The following is a 26,105-nucleotide window of genomic DNA, read 5'->3' on the forward strand; positions in this document are numbered from 1 at the left end:
GCAGATGTGTTTGCTAACAGCCCAAACATACGGTGTGTTTTGCTGCTTTTCAGGCAGCAGCAAATGTCATTCTGTAATTCCAAGTCGACAGGACTGCATCTCCCACGAATCGGTAGTCCAGTGCCGTCATGACTGAGCCGGATGTCTCGCAACACGAAGCTCAAACGTCATTTGCAGGAGATTTTATGCCGCTCATAGCCTCAACGGTGCTTGAGCTTCTGCACCTTGTACATGTTGATGGAGTATGATTCATGTCTGCTTGCCTTTTGCTTCCCACCCTTCCTTGGCGCACGAGCCGCCATCCCTAACGGCAGCTCACCGGCTCTCAAGGCGAGCCACCGGTCTGACAACAAAGGGCATTTCCCATTTCCTTAGGCACAGCCACGCTAGCTACAGAGCTGCTGCTACAAACGAGTAAGTTTGCCTTAACGGACCGCTCTTACCCAGGCCTGGCAAGTGACCGAACTGATGCTCCTCGGGAGCGACCAAGGGGAGCGAGGCCTGAGCACCCGTGCGGCGCGGTGCCGCTTCTCACAGCCCCCAGCGAGTGCTGGCGCTGGGGTTTCTTCCAGTACCTGAAGGGGCCTACAGGAAGGATGGAGAGGGACTTCTCACAAGGGCGTGTAGTGATAGGACAAGGGGGAATGGCTGTAAACTAAAAGAGGGCAGATTTAGATTAGATATTGGGAAGAAATTCTTCACCATGAGGGTGGTGAGGCACTGGCACAGGTTGCCCAGAGAAGCTGTGGCTGCCCCCTCCCTGGCAGTGTTCAAGGCCAGGTTGGATGGAGCTCTGAGCAACCTGGTCTGGTGGAAGATGTCCCTGCTCATGGCAGGGGGGTTGGAACCAGATGATCTTCAAGGTCCCTTCCAACCCAAACCATTCTATGACTCTTCACCCTGGTTACACGGGCAGGGCCCAGCGGCTGAGCAGGGCAGGGCGGGGCGGGCCCCAGCCCCAGGCGAGGCCCCGGGCCCGGCGCTGCCGTCGGGCCTGCACCCGCGTCCCGCTAAGGGCCCGGCGCTCCCGTCACCAAGGCAACGGCAAGCGGCGCCCGGAGATGGGGGTCACGTGCCCGGAAGCGCCTCGAGGGAGGAAGTGACGGACGGCGGGGGAGCCCCAGAGGCCGAGATTTAAAAAAAAAAAAAAAAAAAGAGAGAGAGAGGGGGGCGGAACCGGCCGGGGCGCGGCACGCGCACGTGGGCCCCGCCCCCGCCGCCCCGCCCCGCCCCGCGCGGCCCCGGGGCTGCCCCGCCGCCAGGCCGCGGCCCGCCGGGAGCCGCCGCGAGGTAACGCCCCCGGCCCCGCCCTCCCCCACAACGAGGCCCCCTCCCTTCCCGGGCACCGCCCCTCCCCGCCCCGCTCCGCCCCGCTCGGCCGGGGCCCGGCCTGGCTGCCCGCGCGCGGGGGGCGTGTCAGGCGGCGGCGGCGGCCCGGGGGCTCCGGTAACGCCGGCAGCGCGGGTCCCTGGGGCGGGCGCGGAGGCTCCCGGCGGGGCGGGGTCGAGCGGGGCAGCGCCGTTCCGCGCCGCGCAGTGCAGTGCAGTGCAGTGCAGTGCCGTGCCGCGGCGGCTGCAGGTGAGGCCGGGCCCGGGGCGCGGGCGGCCGCGGCGGGGAAGAGTTCCCCGGGGCCGGGCCGGGCTGGAAGTTGACAGCGGCGGCGGAGCAGCCATTGTCTGCCCGTCCCGGCTCCGGGAGCAGCGGCCGGGAGCAACCCCCCATCCCCCCCCCCCCGCTCCCGCCTCCCGCCGTTCCCCCCGCCGGTGGCCGGGCGTTAAGCACGCGCCTTTCTTCCCCCCCCCAGGTCCCCGCCTCCCGCCGCGGCGGGGCTGCCCCGGCTGAACTTCGCCGCCGGAGTTGCCGGGGGCCGGGTGGGCAGGTGGTGCGGGGCCCGGCTCCGCCGCTGCTCCCGGAGCTCGTAGGGAACGGCGGGAGCGGAGCGCGGGGCGGGGGTGGAGAGGAGCCTCCTGCGGCCGCGGCCGCCGGTCCCTCCCGCCGAGACCCGCGCGAACCGCGTCCGCCGGCGGAGTTACTCGGGGATGGGATGAGGAAGGCGGTGGCGGGGTTAGGGAACGGTGCGCGGGTAGACCTGTTCTATCTGCTGCCCGGGGAGAGGCGAGGAGCCGGCGGAAGGGCTCACACAGCTCTGTCGGGGGCTTCCCGGCCCTGCTCCTTCCCTTCTGCCGCGCTGTCGCTCCCGCCGTGGCGTTAACAGGTCTTGGTGGCCCCTCCGCGTCGGCCAGCGACAGGTTGGCACCTCCTTGGGTGCGCTTCTGTGTTCGCCTTCACCCGGCTTCGCTGTCGCTCGAAGGTTCGTTTCCAGTAAGGGCCACGTCGTGACCCCGTTGGGGTTTTTCTTTGCTCGGGATCAACGGGTTACCTTTGCGAGGTGAGTTGGTTAAGCGGAATCTTTTCGGAAAACCCATCGTTGGATCATTTTTTCGGTCTCATGAGGCATCTGACAGCCCAGGGACGGCCGGGTTTCTGGAAGAGGAGCGCGCGGGAAGCCGCGCTGGGAGGAGAGGCGAGGCCGTGATCCGTGCCGTTTGGTGTGGGAATAGCGTGCGTTTGGATCGGATCGCACCAACGCGGAGCTGCATCCTGAGGTGAACTTGCCTGGGGAAATACTGTGCCTTTTCACTTTCGCGCTTGGGAAGGGTTTTTGCTGGATCACCCTGCTTGACGTGAGGGGCTTAAAATGGTTACCGCCCTCCTCCAAGGGATAGTGTGCTCTACCCATGCCCCCAGAAGGCCTTCTGCTAACGCAGAGACCGCAGCTCCTCACGCCTCTCATCCCAGAGGTGCTTCAGCAGGATTCTGCTTGTGCTAGGACCTGATTTGAGGAAGATCTAGTTCGATGTGGAACTCTCAGAAATGCTGGAACTCTTAAGAGTCACTGGTGCTGTTCACTGAGGAGACGCAGGTTGGTGGAGCAGAGCGCCAAGGCAGAAGTCAGGTTTCTCCTTCTGATGCAGCTGTTGAGGGTATGGGCATGAGCTAAGCTGGACCTTGCCTACTTTTGTCTCTCACTGACACTTGTGGCATCAGGAGTGAGCCGATTCAACTCCCCGATCTGGCCGAAGATGATGTTTAGGGCAGCTTTTCTGCGAAGCTGATGAGTTGATCTAGTGAGCACCAGAAGCGAGGTCAATGCTGGGAGCAACCTGCACGCGAGAGAACGGAGGTTGTCTCCTAACGGTAGCTGAGCTACCGGATAACTTGGTGTAATGTGTGTAGTTTCACTCTGACTTGCGTTTTAACCCCATTCGAAGCCCTTCATTTGTCTACCACAGCTTCTTTCTTTCAAAAAGTCTGTATTCTCTCCCTTCTTGATGTATTTATTTTCGGGCTTCGTTTGCTTTTTTTGTGGTGCTGCCCCCTGGGGAAGATCTTTAAGGCAGTTGTCTTCCCCAGAGCTTTTACGCTGCAGACGGTCGTATCGACCGACTGTTTCTAGCTGTAACCGAGTTGTGCCTGAAGACGGAATCGGTCGGTTAGGAGGGTGCGTGTCCCAGCTGAGGAGGTGACTGCAGGGCAGAATTACGACAGCCACTGCCGAAGCAGTGCCTGGAGCCAGTGCTGGATGAGCAGGGAGATGCCTGGGCAGGACTTGAGGTAAAAGATGCGTGGGGAAGCTGGGACCGGAGCAGCGGCCATCTGCTTGTCAATTGTAGAGTTTTCCAGGTTTCGAGGAGCGGGTTTGGAGCAGCAGTTCCCTGGTTTAGCCAGCCATCCTTTGCAGTGTTAATGCTGTTGCCCTACTTTAAAGTCACACGCTGCCCTTAACACCATCCCAGAACTTAAAAAGTTGTCCCCGCCTGGACAAGGTCCTGTGCAGCCTGCTGTAGGTGACCCTGCTTCAGCAGGGGGTTGGACTGGATGACCCATAGAGGTCACTTCCAACCCCGAACATGCTGTGATTCTGTGATTCTGTCCGCTCGAGACTGTTGTTGCACCTCCTTTTCTGCTGCGCTGGTCTGTTTGTTTACGCACCCGGAGAAAGTCGTGTTTGGCGAAGGCTGTGAAGCTTGAAATCTCTGGGTTTGAAAAGGTCTGAGGTACAGGGGCTGCGCGGGTGCTGTGGGATCCTGGAAGCCTCAAGGTCTCGTTCAGAAGTCTCTCAGGTAGGCTGTAGGGGAGCCAGCTGATGTTTTGGAAACAAACAGGCTGTCAGTGATACTGAGACTATCTGAAGCTGCTTCTTTTTTTATCTCACATGGAATGATACCCTTCTAAAAAGTTAAATTTTTTTCAGTGGAATTCTGTTGAATAATCACTTTTGCACTTTCCCTTTTCTCACTCTGATCGCTCCTCCCGTTGCTCCCTGTGCAGCCCATGTTTCTTGCTGCAGAAAACTCCCTGATCACCCCAATGTGTTACTCTTCTGCTAAGCACTCTCTTCAGTCTTGCTTCTCTTCATCTTGGCTGGTGAAAGCCTTCTCCAGTCCTTTCTCAGTCCTGCAGTTGGCTGCACCTCATCTTTCTGCTGCTGGAAGACCTCCCTGGCTCTGCGTGTCCCCTTCAGCAGCTTTCCCCTCACAGCCGTTGCCAGCAAGCCCTTCATCCACGCTGCTTCTGACTCCGTTCCTCCTGAGAGCAGCTCACTGCTGCAGATACCAGCTTCCAGTCTGACGTTCAAGCTACGACCTGTCAGGAACAAGTCGCTGGAAGTCCGGGTGATCAGGGAAAGAAAGAAACAGCTGAGGGCTAAACTGGGAGAAGGAGGGACCGCGTTGGTATATCTGCAGCAGGGCTGCGGAGTTGTGGAATAATTACACCTCTTGTGAGACTGGAGGAAGAGAAAACCAGAAGTTGCCAAAGTGCAGTGGGAGACTGAAAGCGCAGTGCAGTTTGCTGGAGTTCGCGAGCCTTGAAGGGGAGAGGTGGTCAGGTCTGTAGCCAAATGGCTGTCTGAACGAGCTGCAGCTGCTATTTCACTCTGCTGCCTTTTGAAGAATTCGGGATGCTGTAGCTTCCAACTGCAGCGTGGCAATAAAAATACAAGAATGTGCACATTATATTTCTGGCTGCGGTAATAAAAGATTTAAACTGAGTATAATTTCGTAGTGATTTCGGACTGCTGGCATCCCCCGACCCCTGTGATGTAACCAATCTGTGCAAGGAGCCCGGTACTGGGATATTCTAGTGAAAAAAGCTGTGTAATGCAGTGAAACACGGTTTGGTTCCCTCTCTAGCCTGACTTAGTTTCCGATTCTCTCAATGCAGATCTGGAGTCCGTCTGAGCCTGAGCTCCTGGGATCCTGTCACCATGGAGACCGAAAGTGAGCAGAACTCCAGCTCCGCCAGCGGGAGCTCCGGTTCTGGAGGAAGCACCCGTCCTCAGATATCACAGATGTCTCTCTATGAGCGACAGGCAGTACAGGTGAGACGCGGCTACGTTCTGGCATGGGATGTGCGTCAGTGGAAGGTGGTGGTGAGCCCTGTCGTCTTCCTCTGAGTTGTCGTGCGTCAGGGTGGGAGCATGCTCAAAGCACTGTCGCGTGTTCAGGTTTAGAAATTCTTATGCTAGGCCCAATGTTGAGTTCCAGTAGCCTGATACAGTGCTTCATGTTTTATAGGTTACACCTCCAGTGTCCAGCCTCATAGATTTAATCCATACTGTGATGCAACAGATTGATTTTAGCCTGCAGTTGTAGAGCAAGGCATTCAGTTTATCACCCCGTAAAGTTCCTCCATATAGTGTGTATCCACCATATACGCACTATCCTGGAACACTTGTCTGCCTGCTTAAGCACACACATCCCCACATTCTTGGAGTTTAATTTAAAGACTTGCAAGCGTGCTTCCTGCTGTTCTGGAATACACCTGTGATTCGGTCCGTTACCAAATCTGTAGCTGTACTTTGCATTTTGATGTGCTAATCTGGTGGTTTTGCTTTTATCGTGGGGCCTAGGGACGTTCTCAGGGCTGTTACTTATTTCTTCATTTCTCTCTCTAATCACATTTCAAGGGTGCAATATTTTTGATGGTTGGATTTTCCTCTTTCTCTAGGCCCTGCAGGCGCTCCAGAGACAGCCCAACGCAGCCCAGTATTTCCACCAGTTTATGCTCCAGCAGCAGCTTAACAGCGCCCAGCTTCACAGCCTGGCTGCCGTCCAGCAGGTGAGTTGCCGCGGGCCAGGACGAGAGGAACTGGATCGTTCTCCGGGGCAGATCCAGAGGTTCTCTCTTTATACAGTGACTTGTACACCAAGGTCCTCCTGATCCACGATTAGACAGAAGAGCCCCTAAACACATTGTTTAAAGCTAATACAAGCACCGAGTAAACTTGAGGCAAAGATTCTTTTTGGTTTTCAGGTGCAGAGCAGTGGAAGATGAAATTTGGCATTCCCATCAGGAAACTTGCACTTTAGAGGCCCATGACTAGCTTCTGCACCTTCTTTAAATAAAAGATGGGTGGCTAAATCAGCAGTGGATGCAGTAGTGTTTAAAAACCGTCTTAAAGTGAACCATGGATTGTTATTTATCTGAGAATAAACATGGTCTTGTGTGCATGAAATTTTAGGTGGTATCCTCTGAATTTTATGTCTTGAAACATAGTAGCCCATGTTTTCTTCACCACTTGGTAGCAAGAGAGGTCTGGGGTAGATCTTGTCCACCCAGGAGAGCATTTCTTTACTTGAGATAGGTTTGTTTTATGATGCATAATTGTTGAGTGATTTTTTTTTTTTAATCTTTAGAAACTTTGCTCACCTACCAGACTTTATCATCAACTGAAGACGGATTATGTGTGATGTGAATACAGTTCTGTCTGTATAACAATATCCTCATCAGTAGCTGTGCTCCTTGGCTGTTAGTCCAGGGTTTAGTTGTTCTCAAAATGCCTTCCTGCAGTTTTATAGCATAGAGGGAATAGAATCCTCTCACCAGTTTCACACCAGACCTGGACAGGCTGGAGAGTTGGGCAGAGAGGAACCTGATGAAGTTCAACAAGGGCAAGTGCAGGGTCCTGCACCTGGGGAGGAGCAACTCCAGGCACCAGTACAGGCTTGGGGCGGACCTGCTGGAGAGCAGCTCTGTGGAGAGGGACCTGGGTGTCCTGGTGGATGACAAATTGACCATGAGCCAGCAGTGTGCCCTGGCTGCCAAGAAGGCCAATGGTGTCCTGGGGTGCATCAAGAGGAGGGTGGCCAGCAGGTCGAGGGAGGTTCTGCTTCCCCTCTACTCTGCCCTGGTGAGGCCCCATCTGGAGTACTGTGTCCAGTTCTGGGCTCCCCAGTTCAAGAAAGACGAGGAACTGCTGGAGAGAGTCCAGCGGGGGGCTATGGAAATAAGGAGGGAGCTGGAGCATCTCTCCTGGGAGGAAAGGCTGAGGGAGCTGGGCTTGTTCAGCCTGAAGAAGAGAAGGCTGCGAGGGGACCTCATAAATACTTATAAATATCTTAAGGGTGGGTGTCAAGAGGAGGGGGCCAAAGTTTTTTCAGTGGTGCCCAGAGACAGGACAAGGGGCAACGGGCACAGACTGAAGCAGAGGAAGTTCCAGCTGAGTGCGAGGAAGAACTTTTTTACTTTGAGGGTGACAGAGCACTGGAACAGGCTGCCCAGAGATGTTGTGGAGTGTCCTCTAGAGATGTTCAAAACCTGCCTGGATATGGTCCTGTGCAGCCTGCTCTAGGTGACCCTGCTTTAGCAGAGGAGTTGGACCAGATGATCTCCAGAGGTCCCTTCCAACCCCTACCATTCTGTGATTCGCATGACTCTTAGTTATAAAACTAACTAAACTCATACAGTGGAATTCCCATAGAGGCAGTGGGGGGCGGGGGAAAGTCAAACAATATTTACATTCCTTCACAAACTGTGTGTGCTGTAATCTGAAATTTGTTGCTTGGAATGCTGTCATTGCGTTGTTACTAAACTGCCTAACCAGCCCAGCACATTGCTAATATTGCGGGGAACGTCTGGGTGTTACCAGAGTGGATTGCAGCATCAGGATGAGGGTTGCGGTGTGTAGCGTGACAAGCTGGGGCGGTGGTAGGGTAGGTACTCGTGGGTGGAAGGACTGGAAGTCGTGCACTGTAAGGGTCTGTTGTCCACTGCCTTGGGTGTTGTGTAGGACTGAACTGGTTGGGGAAGAGGACGTACCTTGCTGAGTTGCTGCACCTGATTTGTAGGGGATGGCAGGGGTTTGTAGTGGTTAGATTGTGCCCCTTTTCTTGGGAATGGGAGAAGATGTTGACAATGAGACAAGGTGTTCTGACAAAGCCAAATATTTGGCCTTGGATTGAAAAGTTTGTTTCATGTGCTCATTTCTCTGTCAATCTCCCTTGCAGGCTACGATTGCAGCCAGTAGACAGGCCAGCTCCCCCAACACCAGCACCCCGCAACAGACCACCACCACCCAGGCCTCTGTAAGTAATTTCTCCCTCACACACATATCAAAGCCTCCCTCCCATCCCCCACATTGCTCTTGCTCCTCTTTGTCTTTTACGACGGCAGTCAGCCAGCGAAACACAGCTCCAAAGAACGCTGGGCATCCGCAACACGCAGCCAACTTTGAGGATTTAGGGTGCTATCATTATTGATGGGGGTTGAGGAGACCAGAGAAGGTTTCTGAGTGGGAGAGGCCTCTTAGCTGGAAAGGCAGACACTGAACTCTCTTTGCTGAGGCTTTGGGGATACGTTGTCACGGATTAGAAAAGGATCAGGACTCCTAAGAAGGAGAAGGAGTCATGAGCAGCTTGAAAGGGAATGCTCTTTTTTTCTTGGGCAGAGTAGTAGTTTCTTGAATGAGAGGAAGTTTGGTTTTGTAGTGAGTGTTGAGGAACTGGGATATGTTTGAGAGTAGATGAGTTGGTAGGCTAGAGATTACTTTGTGGGTTTTTTTCCTTTACTTGAGAGGCTGGAGAAAATGATGTATTTCTTTTGGATCCCTTACCGCAGTTGCATGCAAACAGTGATACTCAGGCTCAGCATACAAATGAGGTTAGCATCCAGGGCTCTGGCTAGTTTAGATTGTGTAGCCTCTAAGATAGGCCCTCTAAGACTTTTTTCCTCTTGATCCCCTGTGGGACAGAGGAAAAAACTGTAAAATGTCTGTTCTGGCTGTACCCCACTAAGTGAATTTGTACTTATTTCTTTGCCTCCATCTCTTCCTATATCACCTGGGGCTTTTCTCTGTTTTAAGATCAACCTAGCCACCACATCGGCGGCTCAGCTGATCAGTCGGTCGCAGAGCGTGAGTTCCCCCAGCGCCACGACCCTGACGCAGTCTGTGCTCCTTGGGAACACCACCTCACCGCCTCTCAACCAGTCGCAGGCCCAGATGTATCTCCGGGTAAGAGATGTGTACGCAAAATTTGTCCTGACCGTGAACCCCACTTCCTAGCCACTTCAGTGTTTCTCTGCTTGGGATTACTAGCACTTTGGGACTAACTCTGGCGTTGAGGATGATGCACTATATTAAAGTCAGAGGGGGAAGCTCTTGTCGCTGAAACCACAAGTTTGACTCTGGGCGCAGCTTCTGAGGGCAGATGAGCTTTGTATTATGTGGCTCGGGTGAGATTCCTAAGAACCATGTTTGTCTCTGCTCTGCATAGATGTTAAAGATCCCATGGCACTTCTCACTAGAGTGTAAATGTGAAATATATGTCCTAGACTTGAATATAGCTCACAGAAATAAAGCTACTCTTCTGGTTCAATGCTGGAACAGATATATGCTAAATTACTCTCTTCCACTGCTGCTGAGCTCAGGGATGTAAGTCAGAATTCAAGTAAGTCTAGAAATGTAAATCAACATGAACAAATATCTCGTTCTTGTAATCGGTTTGAAGTGCTGCTAAATAGAAAACATTAGGCTCGACTATAGTCAGTCTGGGGTTTGGTTACCTGCTCGAAAAATATTTTCTGCGTCTCAGTTGACTTTAGACACAAATTGTAATACCCTTCTTTTCAAGCAGCCGTGGTCTTGGATGTATGTCTTCTATCACTGTTTCTCAGCCAGTCCTGGATATACATCTGAAAATTAAATGATACCCTAGTCTTTTAGCCAGGCTTGGGCAGTCGGTTGGTGTTGGCCCAGGCCTGTGTTTGGTACAAAAGTGCTTTTTTTCACTGAGGAAACTGTTCCCATTTTCCCGTTCCTGAGGGTGATGGTCAGTGATACAGCGCAGGGAGGGCTGGGGGTTTTGCAATGCGTGACATTGCAGCCCAGTGTTGCTTTGTAATCTGTTTGCTTGTGGTTCGCTGTCTGTCTTTCTCTCCCGCTCTGTTCCTTTCATTCCACATCACCTGACCCTCCCTCAACAGCCACAGCTGGGGAACCTGTTGCAGGTAAACCGGACCTTGGGCCGCAATGTGCCTCTTGCCTCCCAACTCATCCTGATGCCCAACGGGGCTGTGGCGGCTGTCCAGCAGGAGGTACCACCCACTCAGCCTCCTGGGGTCCATGCAGACACAGACCAGGTCAGTGACACCCCCTCCCGGAGTCCTCCCCTTCCCCTGCTCTCCGTCACCCCACGCTCTGGTCTTTGTCTCCAGCCGTCCCTGTGTGGCAGATTAGCTCTGCTTTGTCCCCATCCTGTGTCTCTGTGCAGGAAAGAGGTTCTGTTCTCTCTGGCCGCCGTTTTTTCATGTTTGCTTTTTTGCCTCCAGAGTTTCTCCTGAAAGTTTCTGGGGTGAGCCACAGGCTGGATCAATCCCGTCTTCACAGTTTCTCAGTTGTCCTCTTGTGAAAAGAATGGTGAAGTTCTATGTCCAGTTTGCAGTCACTCTGCAGTGAGGAGTCTTTGCTGGTGGTAGTACTCCTTCACCCATTTGGTTTGTTGTTGTAAAGATGCCAAAGACTGAACAGGCCACAAGGTCTTAGAACAGGCCACAAGGTCTTAGCTCCTTCATTCATCTATAAGCAATTCTGCAGGTCAGGGAGCTGCCACGGCTTCTCATTTTCCTTGTCCTGTCCCAGTCATTCTTGGGATTTCCAGTTAACTTCATATTTTTTTTGTCTGGAGCACTTTCTTTGAAGGAAAGTCACCCATGACCAAACTTGAAGATAACACTGCATTTGGAGGAGGAGTAAATACGGAGGATGGCGGCACCAAAATGCGGAGGAACTGGTGAAATCAGAAGGGCTGCAGGCCATGAGTAGATCTGTGGGCCTGCTAAGTGGAAAGCCCTGCACAGGGGGAGGGGGCAGCTGGCACTGCAACCGAAAAGGGATGACTGGTCTTGAAAGAGGTATCTCAGCACTTTTAGAGCCACGCTGAACTGGGTCCTACCAATGCAAGGGCAGGCAGGTCTGAAGGTTGCCCCATGCCTCGGAGAATGGTGGTGTCCTCAGGTGCTGTTCAGAAAGTGCCACGAGATCTTTAACTTCCATCAGAGATGGGTCAGGAGGGGGTTCAGGACAATCTGTTTCCCTGGGGAGAGCCGTGCCTGAGCTTTGACCTGCAGTGTCAGCCAGCTCCCCATGGGAGACCTGAAGCACCGACTTTGGTAGCGTGCGTTGCTTGTGCGTTCTCTGCCAAACTTCCAGCAAGTAACGCACGTAAAGCAGACGGACTCTGTTTTGTGTGTGTGTGTTTCCAGGTGCAGAACTTGGCCGTGAGGAGCCAGCAGACCTCGGCCGCGACTGCCCAGCTCCAAGGCTCTGCTCAGAAGGCAGCTCTGCCGGGAAGCTCCCCAGCTTCGGGCTTACCGCAGGCCACCAGCACGGGCCAGACCTTGGCCGTGGCTGCGGCTTCCTCCGGCAGCGTGGGCCAGTCCCTCAACCTGAGCCAGGGAGCAGCAGGCAGCAACGGTGTCTCTGGGGGTGTGGTGGCGGGTGGTGGGAGCCAGCCCTCCACGGGACTGAGCCAGACCTCCTCGGCAGGCGCCGCTGGCGGTTGCCAAAGGAAGGGCACAGGGGTGGTTCAGCCCTTGCCAGTAGCGGCTGCCCAGGCCGTGACCGTCAGCCAGGGAAGCCAGACGGAGACAGAGAACGCAGCCACAAAGAAAGGCGAAACGGACGGCGGTGGGCAGCAAACGGTGGGCATGAACCTGACCAGGACCGCTACGCCGGCACCCAGCCAGACGTTGATCAGCTCAGGTGAGTGCGACTGGTTCCTTCTCTTGGAGCCCACTGGGCTCTCGCAGGAGAGTGCCGTTGGGAAATCCCAGTGGCGAGAGGTTTCCCAGCACGCCTCCCAGCCTCTCTGCTCCCAGAGGCTGGTCTCTAGGGGTTATCCCTCTCCGTTCGCAAGAGAAGGTGATTTAGTCCGCCATGTCCTCTGCCAGTAAGCTGTCAGATATTTTAGAGTTTAATGACTCAAACCAGTGCAGTGGCTGCCTGCCTGTTGTTGTTGTTGTTCCCAGCTGCGCTGTTGCTAACTTTTGTGCTCTCCTCTTTTCCCTGTGTTTGTACAGCCACATATACACAGATCCAGCCACACTCGCTGATCCAGCAGCAGCAGCAGATCCACCTGCAGAAGCAGGTGGTGATCCAGCAGCAGATCGCCATTCATCACCAGCAGCAGTTCCAGCACCGCCAGTCCCAGCTCCTCCACACAGCCACCCATCTCCAGCTAGCCCAACAGCAGCAACAGCAGCAAGCACCATCTCTGACCCAACAGCAGCAGCAAGCTCAGCCTCCGCCACAGCAGGCTCCAGCTCAAAACCAGCAGCAGGCACAGACCCTTGTGGTGCAGCCTATGTTGCAGTCCCAGCCACAGCCTGTGCAGCTCCAGCAGGACAGTCCTTGCCAGCCAGCTACCAAGTCGCCTGTTCCAATTCAGTCAAAATCTCTCGTCGCCCCCATCAAACCACCTCAGCTTGGGCCTGCCAAGATGTCAGCAACGCAGCAGCCTCCACCACACATTCCAGTGCAGGTGGTGGGTACTCGGCAGCAGGGCTCAGGCCAAGCCCAGGCACTGGGTTTGGCTCAGATTGCTGCGGCGGTGCCGACGTCCCGGGGAATGCCAGCTGTGGTCCAGCCTGTTTCCCAAGCCCATGCTGCTTCCCCATCGTCATCATCATCTTCAGCTCCAGCATCCTCACAGGAAGCTCCCCCTCTCACCACAGGGGTGAATTTGGCACAAGTTCAAGGCACAGCCCACATGGTGAAGAGCCCAGCCTCCTCTCCAGTTGTGGCTCAGATGCCAGCAGCATTCTACATGCAGTCTGTCCAGTTGCCAGTAAGTGATACCATTGAGAAGGAGAATAGCATATGGATTCTCTTTGTTCATTCCTAGGACATCAGTCGCAATCCAGGCCCAGGTCAGTGGGATGGGATGGGTAAGGGGTTTGGGCAAAGGGTTGTGGAGACTATTTCCTCTCAACAATACTAATTCCAGTCCAACCCCTGGAGTTATTGACTGCAAGCCTTTCTCTTCCACATTCTCCTCCAAAGGCTTGCATGAAGTAAATAGGTGAGACCCATATCCTGCCCCAAATGGGGGTAGGTGTCCACATCACATACTAAATATTACATTTAACGATGTGGTGGGTTCACCTTGGGTGGCTGCCGGGTGACCACCAAGCTGTTCTGTCACTCCTCTTTCACAACAGGACAGGAGGAGAAAAATACAATTAATATCTCATTGGTCAAGATAAGGACAGGGAGATCACATACCAATTACTGTTATGGGCAAAACAAACTCAATTCAAGGAAATTAATTTACTTTATTGCCAGTTAATCAGAGTAGGATAATGGTTAATAAGAACAAATCTAAAAAACCACCTCCCCCTGGTTTTTCATGGGCTCAGCTTCACTCCCAACTCTTCTGTCTCCTCCTCCTGAGTGATGCAGGAGGACAGGGAATGGGAGTTGTGATCAGTTCATGATGTTTTATCTTTGCTGCTCCTTCCTCCTCACGCTTTTCCCTTGCTGCAGCGTGGGATCCCTCCCACGGGATACAGTCCTTCATGAACTTCTTCAATGTGAGTCCTTCCCATGGGCTGCAGTTCTTCACAAACTGCTCCAGCGTGTGTCATTTCCATGGGGTGCAGTCCTTCAGAAACAGGCTGCTCCAGTGTGGGTCCCCCACGGGGTCATGAGTCCTGCCAGCAAACCTGCTCCAGCGTGGGCTTCTCTCTGTGGGGCCACAGGTCCTGCCAGGAACCTGCTCCAGCACAGGCTCCCCACGGGGTCACAGCTTCCTTCAGGGTACATCCACCTTCTTCAGGAAGGTGTCGCAGGATTTGTCTGATTTTTAGAGAGGGGGGACAATTCTGCTCTCATCCCACATGTGTTCCCTGCTCCTTTGACTCTCCTTCATTGAAACTGATCTGATTTAGCCAAAAGCCTGTTTGTTTGGAAACTGCTGGGTGACTGCCATTCCATTTCTGTCTTCCTGGAACAATCCTTTGAGGTTCACACAGTGTCTGGGTATTACGTCAATGTATCAACATGAATTGGGACACCAGATCCTAGCCATAGCGGTATGGTAGTGAGCCGTCTGAAGTTTTGCTCCCTGTTAGGCGAATGCTCCTAAGTAGAGGTACGTACTGCGAGGGAGCTAGAGGCATCTCCAGGAGAAGGAACCAGGCTGGAAATGAAGTATGATGGAGCAGGATGCATCTTCCTTTTGCCTTTGATCTGTCTTGTTCTTTGCTTTGGAGCTTCTGTCTCTGCTTACGTGTTCCTCTTTGTTCACGCAGGGCAAGTCTCAGACCTTAGCGGTAAAGCGCAAGGCAGAGTCAGAGGAGGAGAAGGAGGAGTCACCCAGTATCGCTGCACTCCTGCCTGCCAGGTCCTCTCCTGTGACAGACAGCCCCAAAAACATGGAGGAGAAGAGTGGCCTTGGAGGTGAGGTACAAAGTAGAGCTCTGCTTGCGCGTGCTAATGATCTCATCTTGTATTCCATTTGAAGTAGATGGAGCAAAGCTAACTGACTCTTATGCTGTTAACTCTACAGATAAATCTGATTCTGCTGCCATTGTAACCCCAAATACCACCTCGAGTGAGGGAGCATCAGTCACCCCGACCTCTGCTCCTGCCCCAAACCTGGCAATGGTGTCACGTCAGATGGGAGACTCCAAACCCCCACAAGCCATCGTCAAGCCCCAGATCCTCACACACATCATTGAAGGCTTTGTCATCCAGGAAGGAGCAGAGCCCTTTCCGGTAGGGATTCTCACCTGCGGGGGAAGGAGGTGTAGCTCTCTCTTGCAGGTGTGAGTGGGCTTCCATCTTTAGACAGGAGTTTCTTTGCCCATATTCCAACTCAGCATTTTTCGCCTGAGACGCTGACAGTGAGGAGGAAGGGAAAGAAGGGAGGTGTTGTGCATGAAGCAAGGCATGAAGCAGTGGCATTAAAGAGAATGGCTTGGAAGGAGTAAGACAAGTGTCACGGGAACTTTTTCTCCAGTAGTCCCCAAAGCAATAATTTATGCAGGAATTGTAAGAAGGTTCTTCTCTCTGATTTTTAGTGAGGGAAGGATGTGCTGCATTTTGAACAAGCAGCAAGTGAAGTTAAAGCAAATAAGGGGAAATGAAGTTACAGGAATTGCAGGATATTCAAGACAGATAGTACTTGGTGGTCGTTGAATGAACCGCCAAGCCTGTGAGTCAGGAAGGAGTAATAGCTTTGTTCAGCATCTCTCCTTCCCTAATAGGCAGAGGGATTCTTCTGAGCTGTAATAAGGTGTGAGTGGCATATACCTTGCAGAGGGCGGTGGACACAGAGAATCCTTTACCAATGGGCCCAACTCTTTCTCTTCCTGTCCAGGTGGGTTGTTCTCAGCTGCTGAAGGAATCTGAGAAACCGCTCCAGGGAGAGGCTGCTTCTGGCCAGAGTGAAAACCTGTCCAGCAATTCTCCGGGAGGAGACAGTGCTTCTATGGGTGAGTTTCAGCACCAGGAGGCCCAGCTAGTGTTACTGAAGGTTTCTGCTCTTTGATACTGTATGACTAACTTTATACATTATGGACTCGTATGTGTTCCTGCTAACTCCTTAGAGACTCAAGCTGTGGACACCTAGGATCTCGTTTTCTTGAGTGCCAGAAGACAATACTTTTTTGCTGCTGTTAATATGATCTAACACACCCTGTGTCAGCAGTAAGCAGGAGAATCTGAACTGTACCTGTCTCTAAGGTCTTTGAAGGCTGTGAAGGATGTGTGGACACAGCAGAGAGTGCAATGATGGAGATGTCCCCCACCACCTTGTAGGATATGAGGGATATGCTATATTTTGCTTGTTCAGCAAGGAGAAATAAATGGCCCTGTTCAATATCCTGGTGTCCTAATGAGCGGAGCTTCTGCCTCTTTCCCCAGATTCTTCCCCAAGCTAACTGCTTAGTAGATTCAGTGGAGAATATTGGCTAGGAATCTGTCTGCTCAGAAGAGGAGCAGTGGCATGGGGAATGACTGCGTGTGATCTGCTTCAGTTTAAATCACCAACTGGTGTGTCTGTCTGTGTCTCACTAGAGCTTGATAAGAAGGCAAATTTGCTGAAGTGTGAATACTGTGGGAAGTATGCCCCAGCAACCCAGTTTCGTGGCTCCAAGAGGTTTTGTTCCATGACCTGCGCTAAAAGGTAACGGCAAGACATAATCTTCCTTTCGCTGTCGATACATTTTCTGGAAATGGGCATGTGCCCCTTTTCCAGGTAGTGTACAACACTTCAGCGCATCTGATCCTACCTCCGTGGGATGCACTGGCCACAGAGATCCTTTAGGACTCTAAATGATTTGTGAATGCTTGTGGGTCTGCAGAGGTGGATGTGGTGTTGAGTGTAAACAAGATTTCTGACTTGCTCAGAAAATGAAGTGGAAAGGGGGAAGTCCTGGGGCTCCAAAGAACTTCTCTTCAACCTCAAATGTACATTTGACTGACTAAACGAATGCATACTGGTAGCTGTCCGCTGCATTAGTACCAGACAAAGACACAAGGAGCCCTGGGGAAGAACCTGGGGGGTTAGATTAGTCGTTTCTGCCGCCTGTTGATAGCGGGGTGCTTATTATGGGTCTTGTTTCCCTTAGGGGAACGACTTAATTGACCCTTCAGATATTAGTTCAAGACTCTGGTGCCCAGATATTGCTTGTGTCAGAAGTCTGGGCTGGTTCCTTCCAAGGGGAAGCCTTAGAAGGAGGAGGAACAGAACTTGATGGTACAGAGGAGTTTTATCCCCATCTAGAGCAAGGAGAAGCAGTAGGTTTAGATAGCTGCTGTTTCCTAACTGCTGCTCTGCTTCTACCTATTTGAGGTACAATGTCAGCTGCAGCCATCAGTTTCGGCTGCAGAGAAAGAAGATGAAGGAGTTCCAGGAAGCTAACTATGCTCGTGTGCGCCGACGGGGATCGCGGCGCAGCAGCTCTGAAATTGCTCGAACGAAGATCCAGGGCAAGCGCCACAGGGTAAGGCCACCGTCCTGTCCGCCTCTGTCAAGGCAGGTCTCGGCGCAGAAGCCGTCACTGCTGGACGTACCGCTTTCTCACCGCGGATGTAGCTGTGCAGGACGTGCCCAGTGCGCACTGATACAGCTGTTACACAAGGCACAGGGAGCTGCTCCAGTCGCTTATCGACTGCAGAAAGTGGATTCACATTTGTACTTGCTCTGTTCACTCTGCGTTCACTCCCGCACGTGTCTCAGAGGTCTCGGTGAGTGAGATCAGCTGACAGCCTTGGTAGGAAACAATTCATTTTTCCCATTTGATTAGCATCCTTCCACATGAATGATTTCGGTCAGATTATAGAAGAATTGAATGAGCTTCAGCCCTGACGTGAGGAAGAGGAATGGACTGTGGGAGGATGAGGAGAAGGAAGAGGAAGGGAGGCAAGAGCAAAGTCTCCCCTCTCTGGCATCAGGGAGCTCTCGTGCCAGCTGCCTCTGGACCAACAGCCTGAGACAGTGGTCCCAGCCTGCTGGGACAACTTCTGCTGTTCCCAATGCCTTGTTTTTCACCTAGCAATTGTGAATTTCTGACAAGATGCCTTCTGTTTTGTTTCTTTCTTGTGGGCTTGTAGGGCCAGGAAGACTCAAGTCGAGGCTCTGATAACTCCAGCTACGATGAAGCTTTGTCCCCTACATCTCCAGGACCCCTGTCAGTAAGGGCTGGTCATGGAGACAGGGACCTGGCGAACTCTAGTATGGCCCCACCTACCCCAGACCTACATGGCATCAACCCAGTCTTCCTGTCCAGCAATCCCAGTCGCTGGAGTGTGGAGGAAGTGTACGAGTTCATTGCGTCACTGCAAGGTGAAGTCAAGATCCTCTCCTGCACTCCTGTGATCCAGTCGCGTGGGGAAATTTGTTGGCTCTCTTTCTGGAAAGAAAGCGGTGTCAGTGGTGCCTAGTGCTTTTATTGTACTTTTGGACATGTTTCTGAATTGGAGTAGGTCCTACAGATGTATGACTTGTACTTGTCAAGTAGCCTGTGCCTTCAGGCAGACTGTGGAGTAGCATGGGGAAGGGGGTTGGTTAGATTCCTAGCTGGCTTTCTGTACCTGCCAGAGGCCCAAGGAGGGGGAACGAGGGGAGTGCCCAGGGCCCATCTATTTCTCAGTGCTGGTTTTTTTGGTTTCACAGGGTGCCAGGAGATTGCTGAGGAGTTTCGGTCACAGGAAATTGATGGCCAGGCCCTGCTGCTTCTGAAGGAGGAACACCTCATGAGTGCCATGAACATCAAGCTGGGACCAGCTCTGAAGATCTGTGCCAAGATCAACGTCCTCAAGGAGACCTAACAGCTCTGAAGCCAGAGGTCTCACTTTTGCTGTGACCCCGGGGCAGCTGCCAGCTTTGGAGCATCCTGCTGGGGCGGGGAAGAATGGGACAGTCCCCTGTGGTCTTGCATTCAAGAAGAATGAGAAGGAATTTAACTGATTGAAACTGCGATGCACAACAAGCCCATGTCTTGGTCTCTTAATGGTGCTACAAGGGGGAAGGGAAACTCCCACCTGGGGCCTTGAAACATCTTTCCTTCTTCCTGATTTTGAATATGCCTCTCTCGTATACCACACGAAGACGTGAAGGGGACCTCTTTCTGTCTTAGCAGACTTCTGACAGGGAACTGCCTTCGCTCCTTTTTGCTACAGCAGGTCTGCTTGATCTTAGTTTTGAATCTCACTGTGCCAGAACTTGAGGCATAGGAAGAGCCGGCCCCACATGGACAAGCTATGCTTGGGGCGTTTAGGAAGAACTACTGAATTCCAAGTGACAGAGAATTGGAGCAAAAGGGGCTGCTGCTGTTCCACTCTTTAAGAAAAATAACCGAGGCTGTTCACGAACTGGGTTTAATAGCCATTCCAGCATGCATACCAAACCTGAAGGCCTGTGGCAATAGGAGCTGCCTTAGCTTTACCGTCTCCTGTCGAGATGCAGAGTGAAGACAAAGTGTTGTGGCAGCTACTCACTCCTGCTGCTCCTCTCTGAACCAGTCAGAGGGGGCTTTATCATGAATGCTTATGACAAGGTGATTGGAAAATTGAAGGGGAGGGCGACTGTTTAACATTAAGGAACCCTGCAGCACTAGGTTTGTCTCCCCATTGTGCTTAGGGCATAATTTACAGATCCAAAGCAGTTTCCAGAAATGCCAAGGCTCTTCATAAAATGGGCTGGGTTTTGTTTTATTTTTTTCTCAGTTTGTATCAGTTTGTATTATTTTTGTGTCTGTCTTCATTATCCTCAGGAGAGCTAATGGGACAAAAGTATTAGCTGGCAGGATTATATTGCCTGCCTCAGGCTCTTTTTTTTTTTTTCTTTTTGGTGGTGTTGTAAAACAAACGTTTCTCTGCCTCAGTTAAAAAAACAAAACAACACACCCACCAACAACTAAATATTGATCTTTTAATGCTACTTCTCCTTTCTAAGGAGTAGAATTCTGTCATAGGCTGAGTCCCTCCCTTTCAGGCCCTCTAGGTCTGTATTTTTCTTTGTTTTTTTCTTTGTTTTTTAAGGACCAAATGTGGTATTCTGAAGTTCTGTAACCAGATTGCCAAAGGTGAAAACCTGGGCAGAGCTCTCCTCTTCCAGAAGCAACTCTGCTTCAAACAAACTAACAGGCAAAAAACCTGAAGAAATTACAGGAAGCATGAAGAGGGAAGTGGACCCTAGAGCCCAACACCTGAAAGCAAGATGATTACGTAAACCATGCGTCTCAGCTTCCCTGTTTTCAGAAGTTTCATGTGATTATTTGAGTGAAGCATAAGACTGTTTTGTGTGAAAAGCACCTACTGTTGCAGGAAAGCTGTAGTGGCATGGGAAGAGGCCTAATAGCATAGATAAGAATTAATTAGAGATCTTTGGAATGGGCTCTTTATTGACCCATGTTAGAAAAAGAGGAGGGAAAGCGCTTAGAAGATGGGTGAGACAAGGCAGCAGCTTCTTAGTCTTAGCTGTGCTGTTGAATCTCACTTTAATGTCATCCTGTGAGAGAAGAGTTCTGAGGCTTCTTGAATGAAAACAGGCCCAAGGAAGCTGCACATGCTTGCACCCTGGAAATACTGTTTGGTCTGATGTAGTCTGGGGGCAGGGAAGGGGGAGGTTTGACTCTCTGACCACAGTCAGCAGAGGAAGGCTGCCCTTAAACCATTTTATCCTTAGCAGGCTGGGTGTGATAAAACTCCTACTGAGTTCAACCCTTGGCAGGGTAGGCAGGCAGCTAGCCTGCCTATGTCACTAGCTACTTCTGAGGAACGGATTTTATTTCAGTCAAAGGGGAAGGCTTTACTTCTTCATTCCATGTTCAATGTTCTTAATAAAAAAATGCTTGTTCAGGCTTTGCAGGTGTGGCTGCTTTATACCCCCCCACCCTGAACATTAACCAGGTGTTTTAAAAGTACAACCTTCATCAAAAAGTTACTTTCGATTTTTATTGCTGCAAGAAATACAGATCACAGGAAACTTTTCCCATCTGTAACTCCCTGAGCTTTTAAAGTTTCAGTTATTAAAGATGTGTATATCCCTTCTTGCTAAGCCCTAAGGGAACTGGAGTGATAAAAGGTGACAATGAAAAACATGCACGGACAAGAAGAGATCCATTCCTGGCAAAAGATTTTCAGGCACAAAGCACCACACACTAAGGAGCCTTCACCCTTAGATCAGTAAGATGCTCTGGCACCAAAGAAAGCTCCCATTACATCAGCACAACACTTCACCAGGATTTTTGGTCATTTTATTTTTGAAAGTTGTGTTTTGTACAAAAAAAATTACCTTAAACACCACCATGAAAAACGGTAACAACAGACTTAGTGACTTCCTATTTTTCCCATGTTATGAGAAAGATTGAGACTGTAACAAAAGTCAAAGAAAGCAGGAACTGTTTGCTCACTCCAAACCCAGCAAGAAAGCAGGGCCACTCCTTTTCCCTCAATGCCACTGTTCAGACTGCTTTGGCAGAATTAAAAATACATGAACTTTGTCTGCATTCCACTGTTCGCAGCAGTGGCTTGCTTATTCACAGTTTCTGCCCTCAAGACTGGACAGCTGTCTGCCAGTCTATGGTAGTGCAGAACGGGATTGTGTAGAGTCTAGCCCCTCACATAAAAAGCAACTAAGAATCAAGGTGCCAAGTTCCTGAAGGTTCCTATTAAGTCTTACAACTCAGCTGTACCTGCTTTTTTTTTTTCCACCAGGGCCCCAGGAGAAGGTTCCCTCTCACTCCCAGCCAGTAGCAGTATGCAAGTACCATATGCACAGGGCAAGTGTCTAAAGATTGGTCTGCACCATGCTCAAGGGGACAGTGATTTATGAAAGCTGACCCTGTAAATGCCCGAGTCCCTTACACAGTTTTGAAGGTGTTAGCATTATCCTTGGCTTCTACAGTTCCTTTTTCCATTAAAAAAAAAAAAAAAAATCTGGTAGCTTCATGGGAAAACCCTCTGCCAAACAAGGAACTTTCAGAGAGCATGGAATCACAATGCTGACAGTGGCAGCTACCTTTCTCGTGCCTTGATGTCAGTTTCAGCAAATGTTCCCCTTACTTAGGGGCACCTCCTTTCCTTTTGCTTCTCAATGATTGAGAAGACCGAGACAGTATTTTGACTGACCTGGAAAGTCACAAGACTGTATTCAACTCCTACAGTTTTTTAGCACTGCCCCTCTCCAGTCTGAGAGGATGGCACGCATCCCTTTACGTTTGTTGAAGGGAACTAGTGTGTACTCTTCAACATATTCCCATTAGCAAAAGACTGCAGAGGTGCTAATGCCCCTTCCACCCCCCGGAGTCTGGGTAGCGCACTCTGTGCAGGTTGTGCTGGCAGAAATAGTGCGTAACAGTGCAGAAGCTAGAAAAGCTGAAAACGCACTCAAAGAAAAATCCAGTGTCTTACAGATCCTGTAAACCCTAGGGGGAGCAGGGGGGGGAGAAGAAAGAAAAAAGAAAGACAAAAGATCCCTCCTCCAGTCTCAGCTGTTTTCACCCACTGCCTCCTCTTCTCCTTTCCGCAGCCATCGTGGCCCTTTTTTCCTCTCGGTGATTCATCTCCCATTCCTGCTCAGTGCTGATGCTCTTACAGCCTTCTAACTCAACTCTCAGCACTTCTCTTCCCCCCCCCAGCCCTGCTGCATCTTTGGAAAATCTGAACCAGCACTGTGTTCATAAGACATGCCATCAGGGACCAGTGCCGTTCACACCCAGAGGCGCCCATGGGACTTGACACACCAGAGATAGCGAAAGCAAATAGTGTAAAGAAAATCAGAAGCAAGAGAAGGAGAACTGGCTGGGAGGCACCCGGCTGGACAAGCGCTGGGGAGATGGGGAGAGGAGACCTCAGAGCTGAAAGCCTGTCACATTGGTAGCAAGTGGTCATCTCGTTCTTCTGACTCCTCGCCCAGCTGGTCGTCACCCACACCACGGTACGCAGCTGGCGCGTTTCGAGGCTTGGATCGGCAGACAAAGTCGCAGCCATCCTACGAGCACAGGATATCGCACCGGAATCAGACTGTGTGCAATCGACTCGGCATCCAAAGCAAAGCAGCTTCTGTGATTTCTCTTCTGTAAAGGGATCATGCCTATCCCTGTGCTATCTGGGAGAGGTCCCCAAAACTTGTCTTGACCAGAGGAGCACACGTACAAAGATCCTACTCAGTCTTGAAAGCTCTGGGCGTACTGGTTAACAGCATGCAGCACCATCATGCTGAGCACAGGGGATAAACAGCACTGCCTAAGGTGACCAAGGAGGGGCTTCAGGCAGTCGGACATGAACCCTTCACAGTCACCAGCTTAGCTCAACATTCCTCCCTGGAACATGTTAACCATTAATGAGCATGTTTGTTATGTAGCAATCACAGGGTATCAGCAGGGAATCAGACTCCGCAAGGATTCCAAAACAGAGTACTCAAAAAAAGCAAACCATAAACCCAAAACAGATATACTCTCTTCTTCTGCCTCAAAGTACACTACCCTGGCGGTAGCTACACCCAAGAGACTGTCCACAAAGGTAAGGCAGATGCCATTTTCTCCTGTCCTAGTGAATAGGCCAGGCTGGGAATATACAGGGATTTTCACTCACCGCCACCAAATTGCCCAGATCTTGCCAGAAGGCGAAGTGAGGGAACTGCTCCATGCCCTTGGCTCCTACTACAAGGCGCTGGTAAAGGAACCCACCAATGATGTAGACTGCAATTACCGAAGCAAACCTGGAGGGCAGAATTAAAAAACAGAGCTCAGGAAATCCTATAGACAACCTCTTCTGAGCCACCTACCTACCTCAGACTGGTACTGTAGCAAGTAGCTGAGCACCACTCAAGAAGAGAGCTAGAGACCAGACCAGAAAAGGTCCCCACAATATTGATCTGCTAGTACAAATCTTTCAGCAGTGTCACATGAAGTAGTGCCTCTAAGCACAAACACAGCAAATTAGTCAAGATTCCTGGTCTGAATTCCCAGCTCTGGCAAAGAGCTGTTGTACAATTTTAGGAAGTCACATCTTCCATGTTTCAGTGCACGCGTCTGTAAACTGTGAAGGAGGATGTCTACAGGGAACAGAGCAGCTCTGCAGCATCATGCCTTAAGAAAGAGCTTTTGTCCCAACAGCTGAAAGGCACAGTAACGGCAGCTGTGGATAGGTATACTACAATTATCTAGTCTACTATAACATTTGCTACATTTCTAAATGACACTGGAGATTACAGCCCAGACACCAACAGCTCTTCCTGTAGGTGATACTCACGTGATCAGCAGAATGGAGCCAACGCTGAGGTGGGAGTCCTCAGCTGGACAAGCCACGCTGCTGTCCATCTCAAAGAGGTAGAAACACTCCTGCTCCTTTTCCCGCTCTTCCGAAATAATGCTGAATGAACTCTGCAATTTGGAAAGAATTAAGCCATTGAAAATACGCCCAGGCTTGCTGAACTTCTCCAGAAGACGACAGTTTTATCACTGTTGGTGCAGCTAGGCAACTGACACTGGAGGACAGAAGAAAAGCTTGCTGCCTCCTCCCAGCCCGTCTGCTCATAAACAACCGTTTGTCTGGCAGCCCCCTGCTCCTCTCCCGCCTCGTGTGCCACTCACCGCTGTAACTCCCCGCTTGCAAGAAATCATTATCACAGCTCTTCTCTTCTCACCACTGCAGTGCCTGCCATATGAATCACCCCCTTTATATATCAGCATGATCCAGTCACCTGCCGAGAGAGAAAGAACATGGGCTGCAAACCCAGATCAGGAGGCAAAAGGCAGATGCTGAGTAAGAAAAGTACTGAGTGGAGTCTTACTTCCATTGAAGACCTGGGTTTCATTGATTCTTCCTATCACTGTAGTCTTTCCATTCTGTCTATCTGTTTGCACCAGGCCACCAAAATCGCGTGAGGTGCTGTTGACCTCCCTGCACACCCTGAAATGGTAGACGTAGTTTTCCGTTTTGCCTTTCTCTACGGTCACATTAAACCTGCAGCAGGGAGAGGACAGAACAGACAGCTCATAGGATTACAAAGAACAAGGCTCAGAGCAGCGGACACTCGAGGCCTGGAAGCCAGGCACAGCCCATACTAATGGCGGAGCCCATTCTGCAGCCTGGCCCCAAATTTTCCCCTCCTGTTGGGCTAAGGGTAGTTACTGTGCAGCCCTGAGGCCTGCAGTGTCTTCTACTGTACCTCATTTGGCTCAGCGGCTCCAGTTTCTGCAGCAAGGCCTTCTCCATTTGCGACTCGCTGGTCTCATCACCAACCACGTCGCACTTCCTCTCTTGGGGCTGTTCAGCCCCGGCACCGACAGCAAGGGCCACAAAGACCACCAGAACAGCAGAGGTACGGCAAGGCGATGACATCCTGGACACACACAACAGAGAACACAGAGAATTAACTATTTCAGCTCCCTGCCAGCTAACTGCAGGGTCACAGAGTCAACGACTTGGCCACTTCCTCAGTCCAGACTGCGAAAAGGAGAAGGCAAAGTCTAGAAACTTCTCACAGCTCCCAACAGAGACTAAATCTGAATCTCTTGCCTAGTCAGAGACAATTCACTGGGCCAATTGGGGATTCTTGTCCAAATTTTGCCTCAGGATCACAAAAAGCTTTGCTGCTGAGCACATTAATTAGCATTGATTCAGCCAGAGTAGAGGCTGAGTGCTGGAATAAGTTTCAGGCATAAGCCACTGCTTGTTACTGCATTGCACTGTGAGGGCGGCCAGCAGAAAACGATTCACCGGGCCTCTGATCAATCCTCTCTGCAGCTCTCGTGCGAAGAGCTTGCAAGGAGGAGCCACCGTGATTAGGCAGGCCCTGTTCAAGCGCCTTCACCTAACTATAATTATGTTGTCGTTCTAGTGTAGCCAAGAACCCGTAAATGTTTACTAACGCGACGCCACAACCCCGCAGAACAGTTTTCTGCTGCTGACAGGGGGGAAGGCGGCAAGGAGGACGCTGCGTTATCCCACATCAGAGCCAACCGGAGAGGCGAAGGCGGTAACGAAAACCTCGAAGGTTTGGCTCGGAGGTCCCTGCTCCAACCAGGCCCGAACCACTCCTCCACGGCCACAGCGGCCCAGCGGCCTCCCCCTTCTCCCCCCTCCCCGGGGGCGCCGGCCGGGGAGAAGCTCTGGCTTTCCGCCTCGGCCGGGACCCGGCCGCCCCGCCCGCACCCACCTGCCGTCGCACCGGCCCCGCTCGGCCCCCCCCCGCCGCGCAGGGGCACGGCCGGCCCCGCGGAGCAGCGATCCGCCGCTCACGGGCATCCCATGCCGGGCGCTGGCGGGGCGGCGCCGGCCTCCTCCGCGCTCCCGGCCGGCTCGCCTCGCC

The 26,105-nt window shown here is 51.8% G+C and overlaps 2 protein-coding genes across 6 annotated transcripts; one reads left to right on the forward strand and one right to left on the reverse strand.

Moving 5' to 3' along the window:
- Positions 1 to 1,248: 1,248 nt before the first annotated feature.
- On the forward strand, positions 1,249 to 20,650 carry PHC1 (polyhomeotic homolog 1). 5 transcript variants are annotated; one of them, XM_075441265.1, is made up of 15 exons: positions 1,249 to 1,290; positions 5,227 to 5,383; positions 6,013 to 6,123; positions 8,292 to 8,369; positions 9,146 to 9,295; positions 10,267 to 10,422; positions 11,545 to 12,043; positions 12,361 to 13,127; positions 14,593 to 14,740; positions 14,850 to 15,058; positions 15,663 to 15,777; positions 16,361 to 16,469; positions 17,139 to 17,289; positions 17,900 to 18,131; positions 18,462 to 20,650. In XM_075441265.1, the coding sequence occupies exons 2-15, from the start codon at positions 5,270 to 5,272 to the stop codon at positions 18,614 to 18,616; spliced, it is 2,994 nt and encodes a 997-aa protein (XP_075297380.1). In that variant the 5' UTR covers positions 1,249 to 1,290; positions 5,227 to 5,269; the 3' UTR covers positions 18,617 to 20,650. The 5 variants fall into 5 exon arrangements, with proteins under 5 accessions (XP_075297380.1, XP_075297387.1, XP_075297370.1 ...); XM_075441272.1 differs by lacking the exon at positions 1,249 to 1,290 and adding an exon at positions 1,383 to 1,446; XM_075441255.1 differs by lacking the exon at positions 1,249 to 1,290 and adding an exon at positions 1,508 to 1,578.
- Positions 20,651 to 21,023: 373 nt separating this feature from the next.
- On the reverse strand, positions 21,024 to 26,105 carry M6PR (mannose-6-phosphate receptor, cation dependent). The gene is made up of 7 exons (XM_075441304.1): positions 25,953 to 26,105; positions 24,963 to 25,136; positions 24,585 to 24,757; positions 24,385 to 24,494; positions 24,044 to 24,174; positions 23,384 to 23,510; positions 21,024 to 22,781 (listed from the first exon to the last, which is right to left on the reverse strand). Exons 1-7 carry the CDS (start codon positions 26,039 to 26,041, stop codon positions 22,659 to 22,661), a joined length of 927 nt encoding a protein of 308 aa, XP_075297419.1. The 5' UTR covers positions 26,042 to 26,105; the 3' UTR covers positions 21,024 to 22,658.

The sequence above is a fragment of the Opisthocomus hoazin genome, chromosome 1, assembly GCF_030867145.1.
Source record: "Opisthocomus hoazin isolate bOpiHoa1 chromosome 1, bOpiHoa1.hap1, whole genome shotgun sequence".
Classification (NCBI taxonomy): domain Eukaryota; kingdom Metazoa; phylum Chordata; class Aves; order Opisthocomiformes; family Opisthocomidae; genus Opisthocomus; species Opisthocomus hoazin.

Excerpts from the sequence above, each read along its gene's own strand:
- PHC1 (XM_075441265.1), top strand. The coding sequence starts at position 5,270 with ATGGAGACCGAAAGTGAGCAGAACTCCAGCTCCGCCAGCGGGAGCTCC. Across the intron at positions 8,370-9,145 it reads CCACCACCACCCAGGCCTCT|ATCAACCTAGCCACCACATC; the intron begins GTAAGTAATTTC and ends CTCTGTTTTAAG. Across the intron at positions 14,741-14,849 it reads GGAGAAGAGTGGCCTTGGAG|ATAAATCTGATTCTGCTGCC; the intron begins GTGAGGTACAAA and ends TTAACTCTACAG.
- M6PR (XM_075441304.1), bottom strand. The coding sequence starts at position 26,041 with ATGCCCGTGAGCGGCGGATCGCTGCTCCGCGGGGCCGGCCGTGCCCCT. Across the intron at positions 25,137-25,952 it reads CGGGGCCGGTGCGACGGCAG|GATGTCATCGCCTTGCCGTA; the intron begins GTGGGTGCGGGC and ends GTGTGTGTCCAG. Across the intron at positions 23,511-24,043 it reads GGCTCCATTCTGCTGATCAC|GTTTGCTTCGGTAATTGCAG; the intron begins GTGAGTATCACC and ends TCTGCCCTCCAG.